Raw genomic sequence first — 14525 nt, 5'->3', positions numbered from 1 at the left:
CCACCGGCTCTGGCAGAGACCGTATAAGTCTGCCCAGCACTATCCCCGCCTCCCAACCACCAGTCCCGCCCCCCACCACCGGCTCTGGCAGAGACCGTATAAGTCTGCCCAGCACTATCCCCGCCTCCCAACCACCAGCCCCGCCTCCCACCACTGGCTCTGGCACAGACCGTATAAGTCTGCCCAGCACTATCCTCGCCTCCCACCACCGGCTGGCTCTGCCACCCAATCTCGGCTAAGCTCCTGAGGATCCATTCCTTCTGAACAGGATTCCTTTATGTTTATCCCACGCGTGCTTGAATTCTGTTACCGTTTTCATTTCCACCACCTCCCGCGGGAGGGCATTCCAAGCATCCACTACTCTCTCCGTGAAAAAATACTTCCTGACATTCCTAAGCTAGCATCATAGAACACTCCAGATTATTGGCCCTGTATACTAAAGTGCGTTAGTGTTTTTAACGCGCCTACAATTAGCGCGTGAACTAACCGTCTAGGCGCCTATAGGGATATTGTAAGCGCATACACAGTTAACGCATGTACATGGTTAATCCACGTTAAAGACGCTAACATGCCTATAACACGGCTTAGTAAACAGGGCCCTATATAATTTTACTGTGGATCAGTAACCAGCGAACTCAAGAGCGCTTTCTTACTGCTGACAAAAACAGACAATTGAGATGACGCAAAGAAAATATATTTGACTGATTTCCATTTAACCATACATTTACGTGGGAACGTCAGAAAAAAAAAAGAGTGCTCCCAGCTGTAAAACAGCTGGTCTGATTAATAGAAAACCTTTTTCTTCTTAGTAAAACAATCGCAACTACCAGTCAGAGGACAGGGCCGAAGTTGCTTTAAACTAAAAATTCCAGCTCTGAAGATTTTAGAATATCAGAAACATTAAGGACATCTGTTTCCATAGTTGGGTCCACCAACGCTTTTAAAGATTCCTTTTTTTGCTATTGGCAAATCATAAATATGAGAAACTGATGGTAGTGAATTATCAGGAACTTGAAGGATCTCCTTCAAATAGCGAGTAACCATCTCTCTAGGAGAAACAAGTGTAGTCTTAGGAAAATTAATCAAGGTACCTAAGGCTTCACTTGACTCATTTTTCCGATGTTGCTCTTAAATATTCCTCCCTTCGGCTTTATTTCATGTCCTCTAGTTCTAGTTTTCCCATTTATCATTTTTGTCGCCCTTTTCCGAACCTTTTTTTTTTTTTAGTTCTTCTGTATCCTTTTTAGATGAATTGAGCAGAACTGCACAGCTTCGATCTATACAGAGGCATAGTGGAGGAGTGGCCTAGTGGTTAGGGTGGTGGACTTTGGTCCTGGGGAACTGAGGAACTGAGTTTGATTCCCACTTCAGGCACAGGCAGCTCCTTGTGACTCTGGGCAAGTCACTTAACCCTCCATTGCCCCATGTAAGCCGCATTGAGCCTGCCATGAGTGGGAAAGCGCAGGGTACAAATGTAACAAAACTAAAATAGATACTATTGGAGATTCTACATGGAATGTTGCTACTATTGGAGATTCTACATGGAATGTTGCTATTCCACTAGCAGCATTCCATGTAGAAGACTGCGCAGGCTTCTGTTTCTGTGAGTCCAACATTCCATGTAGAAGGCTGCGCAGGCTTCAGTTTCTGTGAGTCTGACGTCCTGCACGTACGTGCAGGACATCAGACTCACAGAAGCAGAAGCCTGCGCGGCCACATTGGTGATCTGCAAGGGCCGACTTCTAGTGGAATAGCAACATTCCATGTAGAATCTCAAATAGTAGCAACAGTGGAGGAGTGGCCTAGTGGTTAGGATGGTGGACTTTGGTCCTGGGGAACTGAGGAGCTGAGTTTGATTCCCACTTCAGGCACAGGCAGCTCCTTGTGACTCTGGGCAAGTCACTTAACCCTCCATTGCCCCATGTAAGCCGCATTGAGCCTGCCATGAGTGGGAAAGAGCAGGGTACAAATGTAGCAAAAATAAAATAGATACTATTGGAGATTCTACATGGAATGTTGCTACTATTGGAGAATGTTGCTATTCCACTAGCAACATTCCATGTTTGTAGAAGGCTGCGCAGGCTTCTGCTTCTGTGAGTCCTGCAGGACGTCAGACTCACAGAAGCAAGCCTGCGCAGCCACATTGGTGATCTGCAAGGGCCGACTTCTACATGGAATGTTGGAATAGCAACATTCCATGTAGAATCTCAAATAGTAGCAACAGTGGAGGAGTGGCCTAGTGGTTAGAGTGGTGGACTGTGGTCCTGAGGAGCTGAGTTCGATTCCCACTTCAGGCACAGGCAGCTCCCTGTGACTCTGGGCAAGTCACTTAACCCTCCATTGCCCCATGTAAGCCGCATTGAACCTGCTATGAGTGGGAAAGCGCGGGGTAGAAATGTAAGAAAAATAAAATAATATCTCCTTTTTGAATAATCCCTAACATTCTGTTTGCTTTTTTAGCAGCTGTGGTACTCTGGACTGAATTTTTTAATGTATCGTCCATGATAACGCCAAGATCTTTTTATTGGGTGGTGACTCCTCACTCAAAACCCAGCATTTTATCTACCTGTAACTTTGATTCTCTCTCCCTATGTGCATCATTTTGCACTCATCTGTATTAAATGTCATCTGCTATTTAGACGTCCACTCTGCTGGTCTCACAAGATCATTCTGCAAATCCTTACAATCCTCAGTCATTGAATAATTTTGTGTCGTCCACAAATTTGATCACCTGACTTGTCACTCGTTTCTCCAAATCATCTACTATTATAAAACGCACCCTCAACGTTCTGAGGACACTGACGTCACTGCAGGCACTCACACACAGGTTCGTAACTTCGTGGTGGTGAAGCCACAACACTCACCATGTCGGCAGGCCCCGCCCTCGCGTCACACGTGATGACGCCGAGGGTGGGACACGAAAAAAAGGCAAATCAACAAACGGAGAGCAGTAGGGAAACACGCGCAGCATGTTTCCCTACTCCTCCCCTTCCAACAAATCCCAGCCGCAAACGCCGACGTGACCAGCACCCCAGCCCCTTTCAACACATCGCCCCGCCCCTTTGAAGGTACCGGCCCGCACCCGGTAACACACTCTTCCCCTCAACACCTTCCCACCCCCCTGTCACCTCCCATCCCCTTACGCCAATATCCCTGGTGGTCTAGCAGTACCTGTTCGCTCGGGCAGGAACGAAGGAAACCCCGCTATCCTGCCCGCAGCGCTGCTGCTACCTGCCCGGCTGCATCGTGTCTGAATCCGGCTCTCGGCGAATCAAAATGGCCGCCGAGAGTTGAAGCTGCCTCGCGAGACTTCAACTCACGGCAGCCATTTTTAAACGCCGACAGCCGGACTCCAACACGATGCAGCAAGGAACCAAGCAGCACCGCTACGGGCAGGAAAGAGGGGGGCGCTTTCTTTCCTGCCCCGACTGAACAGGTACCTCTAGACCACCAGGGATATTGGCGTAAGGGGATGGGAAGAGAGTCCGGTGCCGGCTAGGGCCCGTTTCATCACCGCCAGAAACGGGCCTTTCCCACTAGTCTTTGAATATGTTAAATAGTACAGATCCCAGTATAGACCTTGAGGCACTCCACTGTTAACCCGTCATCATGTGAAAAGCTGACCATTTAGTTCTACTGTCTGTTTCCTGTCTTTTAACCAGTTTCCAATTCACAAAAAAGCTATACCTCCTATCCCCATGGCTTTGCCCTTTCCCCAAGAAGTCTCTCATGAAATTTGTCTCCTCTGTTCTTTCCACCATCTCTCCCAATCTGCAGGAGTGACACAGCCACAGATATCGTGGTACAAGGATGCCGCCTTTCTTGCTGTGGATAAAGTGAGCCGGTTCAAGGTGCTGAAGGGTGGGAGCCTGCAGATCAGTGGTCTGGTACCAGATGACACAGGAATGTTTCAGTGCTTTGCCCGGAATAATGCTGGGGAAGTACAGGCCTCTACGTATCTTGCTGTCACCAGTAAGTACTGTACGACTACTTATCATTTCCATAGCGCTACTAGACGTACGCAGCGCTGTACACTTGAACATGAAGAGACAGTCCCTGCTCGACAGAACTTACAATCTAATCAGGACAGACAAACAGGACAAATATGGGATAAGGACAAAGAGTGGCAAGATTCCGGAATCCCAAAGAGTAGCAAGATTCTGGAATTCCAAAGAGTTACAAGATTCCGGAATCCCAATGAGTAGCAAGATTCTGGAATCCCAAAGAGTAGCGAGGTTCTGTGGAGAATCCCAAAGAGTAGCAAGATTCGGGGAATCCCAAAAAGTAGCAAGAGTCCAGAATCCCAAAGACTACTACTACTACTACTTATCATTTCTATAGCGTTACTAGACATACACAGCACTGTACACTTGAACATGAAGAGACAGTCCCTGCTCGACAGAACTTACAATCTAATCAGGACAGACAAACAGGACAAATATGGGATAAGGACAAAGAGTAGCAAGATTCCGGAATCCCAAAGAGTAGCAAGATTCTGGAATTCCAAAGAGTTGCAAGATTCCGGAATCCCAATGAGTAGCAAGATTCTGGAATTCCAAAGAGTAGCGAGGTTCTGTGAAGAATCCCAAAGAGTAGCAAGATTCCGGGAATCTCAAAGAGTAGCAAGAGTCCAGAATCCCAAAGACTACTACTACTACTACTTATCATTTCTATAGCGCTACCAGACGTACGCAATGCTGTACACTGGACATGAAGAGACTGTTGGATTATTTGTAGTAAATAATTAGCAGATTTTAGTACACACAGCTTCAGCTTTAGAAATGTTAATTTCTTTCTTCATCTCTCTCTCATTCACCCCTGAATAATTCACTGCTGAGTCACTTTAAAGTTGAAGTAACAAAACATCTGTTTACTCACAGTTTGTAGTTAGATTATAATCAGACAGGCTTATATATACATATTACTATACATTTGTATTATCAGCTCCTTCCATGTGCTTAGATGGTAATGGATGCTCACACCACCATAGATCCTCTCAGGTTAGGAGAGATCATGAGCTCCATGTGCTGCATCTGCTGCATCTAACCCCCACAGGAAGTTGCATAGCTGTGTGACCTCTCTAAGTAATTCACATCAGAGGTCACAGAGTAATCACAGAGAAATAATAGGTGACAGTCAATGCATGTAAAATACAATTACATTCCAACAAACCCCTTCTCATGCATAACTGTCATGCAATTATTTATTCATACAAAGTCCAAGCTTTATACGCAGATTCACAAAATGTTCTCTGGGTAACGGTTTGGTCATGATGTCAGCTGTCATATCACTTGTGTGACAATAGTGTAGACTGATGACCCCTTCTTTTGCCAACTCTCGCACGTTGTGGTATTTCGTTGCGATGTGCTTGGTACGTGACTGAACCTTGTCATTCTGTGACAGTCGGATGCAGCTCTGATTATCTTCCATTATCTGGATTGGTCTCTTTTCAGCTATTCCGAAATCCAGCAAAAGTTTTTCAATCCACATCAGTTCTCTGCACGCTTCCGATACGGCCACATATTCAGCTTCTGTAGAAGACAAACTCACAATACTTTGTTTATGACTGGCCCATGAAATTTGTACATTTCCATACATAAACACATATCCACTTGTGGATTTATAATCAGAATGATCCCCTGCCCAATCTGAATCACAGTAACATATTAGTTTTGGATTACTATTGGCTGAAATCTTTAATTTACAATCAATGGTACCTTTTAAATACCTTACCATCCTTTTAACTGCAGTCCAATCTGATTTGGTAGGTGAGCTGACCCTTCTGCTCAAAATTCCTACTGCATTTGCTATATCAGCCCTGTATGTGGTAGCTAGATATAAAAGCTTACCTATGGCTGATCTATATTGGATGTTATCTGGTAAAGGTTCTCTTACTGTTTCATCCTTCAGAAAATCAGTGATCATGGGAGTGCTTACAACTTGGGCATCTTGCATACCTAAACTTTCAATAAGCTCATTTATTTTCTGCTTCTGGCTTAGAAGATAAGAACCATCATTTTGTTTCTCAATTTCTATACCAAGATAGTATGACACATTACCAAGTTCTTTTATCTCAACATTGAGGTTTAAACACTTTACAATGTCCTTGTACTCTTGCTCACTTTTGCTTGCAATGAGCAGATCATCAACAAAAGCTAAAATGTATGCATATTGTCCATTTGTGCACCTAGTGTACAAACATTTATCTGCTTCACCTTGCTTAAATCCTAAATTTGTCAATATTTCATGCAATTTTTCATTCCAACATTTTGCACTTTGCTTTAATCCATAAAGACCTTTGTTTAATTTACACACTAGCTGTCTTTGTTTTGTATTTATGAAACCTGTTGGCTGTTCCATGTACAAATCTTCAGTTATATCTCCGTGAAGAAACGCTGTTTTCACATCAATGTGTTTGACTTGCATGCCTTTTGAGACTGCAATGCTCAGAAGTGTTCTGATTGTCGTGTGTTTCACTACAGGTGCAAACACTTCATCAAAATCTTCTCCATATTTTTGAAGATATCCCTTTGCGACTAATCTGGCTTTATACCTTTCCACTTTTCCTTGTGCATTCCTTTTTAACTTGAATACCCATTTGCATCCTATAGCTTTCTTGCCAGGAGGTAATTCTGTAAGAATCCAAGTATTATTTTTATCCAATGCATCAATTTCTTCTTGTGCAGCTTTATGCCATTCAGCAGCTTCTTCTGCTGGCATTTTCTCAATCTCATCCCATGTTAAGGGCTCTTGAGCTTCTGCTGACTTTGTTAGGTAAGACAGTCTTGGGGGTGGAACACCTTTGTTTTCCCTGGATGAGCGTCTGACAACAGGTTGGTCTGACCTTTCCGCATCCTCAAAATCTGAGAGTCCTTCTCCAATTGATTCCCCTTCTCCAACTGTACTGTCTTCTTCAATGATCCTTTCTGTGTCTGCTTCCTCTGCCTGTTCCTCGTTAGATACAGATGAGTTGCTTTCAGACATCTGCCTTGGTATGGCATTTATATACACTGGCATGTCTATTATGGTTCTAGTTTCATATTCTGGATGATAAGGCTCATCTGGGATAATCCAGCCTTTATCAACCCTTTTGTTTTCATCAAAATATGTAACATGTCTTATGCCAACAATGCCAGTTTTCAGATTCAAAATTCTATATCCTTTGTGTCCTGGAGCATAGCCAACTAAAATGCCCCTTTCTGTTGTGGAATCCAGCTTATGCCTTCTTTGCTTTGGTACATGAGCATATGCTGTACTTCCAAATGTTCTTATGTGTGACAGGTTTGGCTTCCTACCATGCCATGTCTCATGTGGTGTGCGCTCAGCGCCTTTAGTTGGCATTCTGTTTTGTAGGTACACTGCTGTGAGAATGGCTTCCCCCCATAGTCTTTTAGGGAGATTGCTATCTGACAGCATACATCTGGTCATTTCCACAAGTGACCTAAATTTTCTCTCTGCAACAGAATTTTGCTCTGGTGTATAAGCTACTGTTGTGATATGCTGAATGCCTTCTTGTTCTAGAAATGTGCGCATGCTTTGTGAAGTGAACTCACCACCATTGTCGGTCTGAAGAACCTTTGGTTTTCTTTCAAATTTATTGCTCACCATGGCTACGTATTTCTTCAGCATGTCTGTGACTTGACTTTTCTCTTTCAGCAAATAGGCCACACAATATCTAGAGAAATCATCCAAGAATATTAGCACAAATCTGTTATTTCCCAATGATGGGATATTAAACGGTCCACATAAGTCACTGTGTATTAAGTCCAGCACTTTATTACTCCTATTTCCTGTGTATGCAGGAAATGAGGGTCTCACACCTTTTTGAGTAACACAGTCTATGTATTTCTCCATTTTACCAGCATCTGCACTTATCTGAATGCCGGTGGCCAGTTGCTTACTGTAAAGATCCTGGATCACCTTACAATCACGATGTCCCAGGCGGCGATGCCAGATTTCCAGACTACATTTACCATCATTCTTCCTTACTTGCGCCATATGTGAGGCTTCACCTGAAATGTTCAGCTTATAAACATCATTATGCATAAAAGCTTCAGCATACACTTCATCATTTTTAGAGATTGTGCACTTACTGTTTTCAAAATGAATCACAAATCCCTTCTTATCTAATGTAGATACACTAAGCATATTGCAAACTGCTTGGGGAATATACAAGACATCACTTACAGGAATTTCTTTAACTTCATTAGACACTTTGCATTTTAAGAATCCAATACCTTTTGCTTGGATCTTAGCAGTTCCTGCGTTTGCAGTTTTAAGAATACCTTCCTCTGGACACATTTCCTGAAAGAAATTCTTACAATTGGTTAAATGGCATGTGCTCCCTGAATCCAAAATCCAAGTACTTTCATTTGAATTATTATTTACCATAGTCAAAGATTTTTCTGCCATTAGAAAGCCCTTGTGTTTATCTTTGTCCTTCATACATTTCCTGGTTTGAAAATTCTTTAGTTCCATTGGCTTAGGTGAGCTAGAGGGAGTGTTTTGTGTTTCCTTACACCATTTAGATACATGTCCCTCCTTTCCACATGAGTAGCAAATCAGCTTGCCCTTGGGTGGAGTTTTCCCATAGCTCCGCCTTCCTCTGTTCTTTGCCAAGAAATTTGTTTCATTTCTCTCTGACTGACTTTGAGAACACATCTCCTCAGAATCATTTATTATGCATTCCTGCCTTAGTTTTGATGTTGCCTGTTCAAAAGATTGCCCTTCAATGGCCTCATTTACAGACCTAAAAACATCAAACTTCTTTGATAGTGAGGTAAAAAGAAATGCTCTTTTCAATGCATCACACATGGGAATTCCAGAAAGTTCTAACTTTTGAAATGAAGACATAAGATGCATAATGTGATCATTACATTTACTTTTATCCCTTAATTTGGTTTCATTCAACTCTGCCAGCCAAATTGGTTGCTGCTTTGCATATGTAGTTGCATACATAGTTCTCAGTTTATATAAAATGTCCTTTGGTGTATCTTTTCCCTCCACTAATATGGCTTGTTTCTCTGAGAGAGCTTCCAAAAGCATGCACTTCACATAATAGTTTGCATTGTCCCATTCAGCCATATTTTCAGCTGTTCTGTCTTGGTCTAAGCATATATTTAATCTTTTTGCTCGAAGGAGACATATGAATCTTAGTTCCCACTGCCGATAATTAAACTCAGTTAATCTAGGCACCTTGAGAGAATAGAAAAATGGTGAATTTCTTCCCTCAGCCATTTTCTTAGCCTTCTGTCTGCTGTGTGGGGGGAGAGAGAGACAGACTGAATCTTTCCTTTAAAACTTAAGAGAAAAATGTGGCCTTTTTTTCTGCCTGGTAATATTTCTCTTCTTTTTCAATTCCTGGACCCTGGGCCCATAACCCTTTTGTTGGATTATTTGTAGTAAATAATTAGCAGATTTTAGTACACACAGCTTCAGCTTTAGAAATGTTAATTTCTTTCTTCATCTCTCTCTCATTCACCCCTGAATAATTCACTGCTGAGTCACTTTAAAGTTGAAGTAACAAAACATCTGTTTACTCACAGTTTGTAGTTAGATTATAATCAGACAGGCTTATATATACATATTACTATACATTTGTATTATCAGCTCCTTCCATGTGCTTAGATGGTAATGGATGCTCACACCACCATAGATCCTCTCAGGTTAGGAGAGATCATGAGCTCCATGTGCTCCATGTGCTGCATCTGCTGCATCTAACCCCCACAGGAAGTTGCATAGCTGTGTGACCTCTCTAAGTAATTCACATCAGAGGTCACAGAGTAATCACAGAGAAATAATAGGTGACAGTCAATGCATGTAAAATACAATTACATTCCAACAGAGACAGTCCCTGCTCGACAGAGTTTATAATCTAATTAGGACAGACAAACAGGACAATTAAGCGATAAAGGAATTACTAAGGTGGGAGTGTTAAAACATGGGTACTGGACAAGTGAGTAAGGGTAAGGAGTTAAAAGCAGCGTCAAAAAGGTGTACTTTAAGCCTAGATTTGAAGACGGTAAGAGATGGAGCTTGACGTACCGGCTCAGGAAGTCTATTCCAGGCATATAGTGCAGCAAGATAAAAGGAACAGAGTCTGGAGTTAGCAGCGGAGGGGAAGGGTGCAGGTACAAGAGATTTACTCAGTGAACGGAGTTCCTGGGGAGGAGTGTAGGGAGAGATAAGAGTGGAGAGGTACTGAGGAGCTGCAGAGTGAAGGCACTTGTAAGTCAATAAGAGGAGTTTGAACTGTATGCAGAAATGGATAGGGAGACAATGAAGTGACTTGAGGAGAGGGATAATTCGAACTTAGCGACACTGGCGGAATACAAGTCGTGCAGCAGAGTGGGGTTCTTGGTTTTCCCAAAGCTATCACTGCAGTATAGGGTGTGAGCCAGTCCTGGAAAAAATTATTCAAAGTGATTCATGTCTCCAGACCTGACATTTCGGGGGAGGGGGGGCACTAGTCATATAGGTTGGAGTAGTGCTTGATATAATCCTAAATAATGCTTTAGAGATCACTTGATAGTGGATTTCTAAGTAAACAGCCTGTCCTGCATCAACAGAAACCACTTACACACTTATGGTAACCTTGGAAACACTGACATTTTCAGATTAAGTTGTATTATCCCATAACTTAAACTTTGCCATTATAGTAGACTTGAGTCTGGTCAACCTCTCAACACTCATCACAGTATCCTGCAAAATAATTACTGCAGTGGCAAATATCCCTCAACTTTGCTTTATGAGCAGTGAATATACGGAACAGCAATATGCTTCCTATAGGAAAAGTCAGACCAGTCAGACTCCTATAGATCCATGTACAAAATGACACGCCAGCAAAATCTCTCGCCTTGGTCGCTCACAGAACACAGACCAAGCCTCACTAATTACAGAATAAAGGACCAAAAATTAGAAAAAAAGAAACGCTAAAGGCAACATCTACTGTAGGGAGCAAAATGAAAGACCACTTTCTACCCCAAAATAAAACTCACAAATAAATAATCTGGATACACATGAAATGTTGAAAACTTTCAAAACACAGTATCTCCAACCAGAATGTTTAAATGTATTCTGCAAATATGTGTCATGTACGTTAAGCTGGTATTTGCTGAATAGCATTTACACATGTATACACAACTATACTGTCTTAAGTGGACATATACACGCTATACGCTAATATTCCAAACATTGACACCTGTAACAAAAAACAGCTCTTACCCAACCAGGTCCATCAATCTGAATCCAAGTAAATCGAGGGAAGAGTGGGCGGAACACAGCAGTGACAATTAACATTACCTCTCTTCCCTTAGCACTAATAACACCAATGAAACATGAATATAGGGACACAGATCAAATCTGGATACCCCAGATCCGTCAAATCCAATCTATACTGTATCACCTTAAATCCAGAGGATCGGGCTTTTACTCAGTCAACTATATCCCTGGATCCTCTGGTGCCTTGGCTTATCCTGCCCAGGAATTTTGCCTTTTTCTTTTTCTTCACATTAAAGATGGATCTGAAAGTCTCCTCCAGATCTGACTGCATTTTCGATCCTGCCCCTCATTTTTCCTCAATGAAAATAGCCACTCATGACCTCTGCTGGTAGTATTGCGGTACTGCTGTGTGGTCTCCACTTATGTGGGTCCCAGCTGACATTCAGCCAAGACTAGGGTTACCATATGTCCGGATTTACCTGGATATGTCCTCTTTTTGAGGACATGTCTGGGCAACCAGGTGGGTTTTGCCAATCTGCCCGTTTGTCCAGATTTCTGGACAAACGGGCAGATTGCTAGCCTCCCCACCCCTTACTTACTAGTGCCCTGGTGGTCTAGTGACCTCTTCCGCCTTCAGGGCAGGAAAGAGCCCCCTCTTTCCTGCCCGGAGCGCTGCCCTGCATGCATCCTTCCTGTTGGTGATCTCAGTGCTGATTCAAAATGGCCACCAAGAGTTGACGTGACCTCGCAAGACTTCAACTCTTGGTGGCCATTTTGAATCAGCACTGAGATCACCAACAGGAAGGATGCATGCAGGGCAGCGCTCCGGACAGGAAAGAGGGGGCTCTTTCCTGCCCCGAAGAGGGTCACTAGACCACCAGGGCAGTAGTAAGGTAAGGGGAGGGGGGTGACGGGGTGTGTGACAGAGGGGAGGGGAAAATGTGACAGGGGGTGGAGCGAGGGTGTGAAAGGGGCTGGTGTGGGGGTGGGGCATGTGTCCTCCTTTTGGGGGGACAAAATATGGTAACCCTGGCTAAGACTTTATAAGTATCTTATATAAGTCATGAATGAGTATTAGCTGGGACCTACATAAGTCCCTTCCATCCAGTCAGACTCCGATATTCAATGACGGTGCTCGGACACAGCCTAGCATTGAATGTTGGGGCCTAATTCTGTCCACGGCAGTCAGCATTTAAAAACTGCTGGAGCGGTTTACAAGAAAATAGATGAAGTGGGGAGTTGAAACAAAACAAACAAAAACATCAAAATCAAAGAGGCATGAAACAATGTAACAACCCAAAGGAAGAGATACAATTTCAACACATGGAATACCCAGAAGGATTGGTACAGGAGGGAGGTTGTATCCAGGCCCGTGCGATGTATCAGAGCGGAAACAGCCTGGAATGAAAGAGAATGAGAAAAAGTAAGGAAGTGAAGTTAAAGTGTCCCTCTTTCCCCACAGGCATCGCTCCAAACATCACCAAGGGACCGTCAGACAGCACGGTGATTGATGGCATGGCGGTGGTTCTGAGCTGCGATACCTCGGGGGCCCCCAGACCTGCAATCACTTGGCAGAAAGGTAAAGTAAGGGGAGGGGGGGGTAGAAAAGTCAAAGGGGTCCTGGTAGATGGGAGACTTGGGACACTGAGGCATGTACTGAGTGGAAGAAAATTCTGTCTGTGGACCCAGAACGCCACGCACTCAACAGGTTCCTGCTCCGAAGCATTTACCCCTGGATTCTGTGTATGGTGCCCAAAATTGAGCGCTGATCCTAGATGTGCACCCAAGTAAATTGGCTAATTAGTGCCAATAATTGACTGATAATTGTCACCAATTTGAATTTGCGCACACAGGGCATCCTCGGCCGATAATGGAAAAAAGAAGGGCGTCCCTCATGAGTATTTGGTCGACTTTACTTGGTCCATTTGTTTTCACGACCAAGCCTCAAAAAGGTGCCCAAACTGACCAGATGACCACCGGAGGGAATTGGGGATGACCTCCCCTTACTCCCCCAGTGGTCACCAACCCCCTCCCACCCCAAAAAAAAAATTAAAAATGTTTTTGGCCAGCCTGTATGGCAGCCTCGAATGTCATACCCAGCTCCATGACAGCAGTATGCAGGTCCCTGGAGCAGTTTTAGTGGGTGCAGTGCACTTCAAGCAGGCGGACCCAGGCCCATCCCCCCCTACCTGTTACACTTGTGCTGGTAAATGTGAGCCCTTCAAAACCCACCCGAAACCCACTGTACCCACATGTAGGTGCCCCCCTTCACCCCTTAGGGCTATGGTAGTGGTGTACAGTTGTGGGGAGTGGGTTTTGGGGGAGTTGGGGGGCTCAGCACGGAAGGTAAGGGAGCTATGCACCTGGGAGCAATTTCTGAAGTCCGCTGCAGTGCCCCCTAGGGTGCCTGGTTGGTGTTCTTGCATGTTAGGGGGACCAGTGCACTACGAATGCTGGCTCCTCTCACGACCAAATGCCTTGAATTTGGTCATTTTTGAGATGGGCGTCCTCGGTTTCCATTATGGCCGAAAACCGGGGATGACCATCTCTAAGGTCGACCTAAATGTTGAGATTTGGGTGTCCCCGACCGTATTATCGAAACAAAAGATGGACACCTATCTTGTTTCGATAATATGGGTTTCCTCGCCCCTTCGCTGGGACGTCCTTAGAGATGGGCGCCCTTAGAGATGGTCGTCCCCATTTGATTATGCCCCTTATAGTCATTTATTCCCGGATTCTATTACAGGTGCCCAAAGTTGGACGTGGACCCCTGATCCCCACGTAAACTAATTAGTTAATGAGCCATTAACAATCAACAGTTGGTGTTAATTGGCTATCATTTGCGTTTACGTGTGGATCAGCCTTGTGCCCTATTCTCTAAAATGTGCCTACACAACTTAAAAGGGGGAGTGACCATGGGAGGGGCATAGGCAGGTTAAGGTCATTCCCACAAATTAGGTCATTTACGATCCCAACTCCCATTAGTTGCACCAAGAATTTATACCAGGTCGCAGCAGGCTGAAGTGCCATAACCCAAAGTTAGGTTTGAGATCCACGCTAAGCTAGAATTCTGTAAAGGGCAGTCTGTTCAGAGCACCCTTTGCAGAATACTAGTTTAACGCAGATCTTCCCGGCACATAACTTTGGGGGCCATTTATTTTTTTTATTTCGGAAAACCCTTAAAACATTCATCTTTTCTAACTGATGTTATGTGCACTTTTTAATGATAGGATCATAAGAATAGCCATAGTGGGTCAGACCAATGGTCCATCTAGCCCAATATTCTGTTTCCAACAGTGGCCAAT

The 14525-nt window shown here is 43.9% G+C and overlaps 1 protein-coding gene across 1 annotated transcript in view; it reads left to right on the top strand.

Moving 5' to 3' along the window:
- The window catches only part of SDK2 (sidekick cell adhesion molecule 2), a 655374-nt gene that overhangs the window by 514254 nt on the left and 126595 nt on the right, over positions 1–14525 (top strand). Inside the window, exons 9-10 of the mRNA XM_030208539.1 lie at positions 3778–3972; positions 12683–12799. Coding sequence (XP_030064399.1) covers positions 3778–3972; positions 12683–12799 — 312 coding nt within the window. The remainder of the gene's footprint in view (positions 1–3777; positions 3973–12682; positions 12800–14525) is intronic.

This window comes from Microcaecilia unicolor, chromosome 6, assembly GCF_901765095.1.
Source record: "Microcaecilia unicolor chromosome 6, aMicUni1.1, whole genome shotgun sequence".
Classification (NCBI taxonomy): domain Eukaryota; kingdom Metazoa; phylum Chordata; class Amphibia; order Gymnophiona; family Siphonopidae; genus Microcaecilia; species Microcaecilia unicolor.
This window is presented reverse-complemented; position numbering and strand designations above follow the sequence as displayed.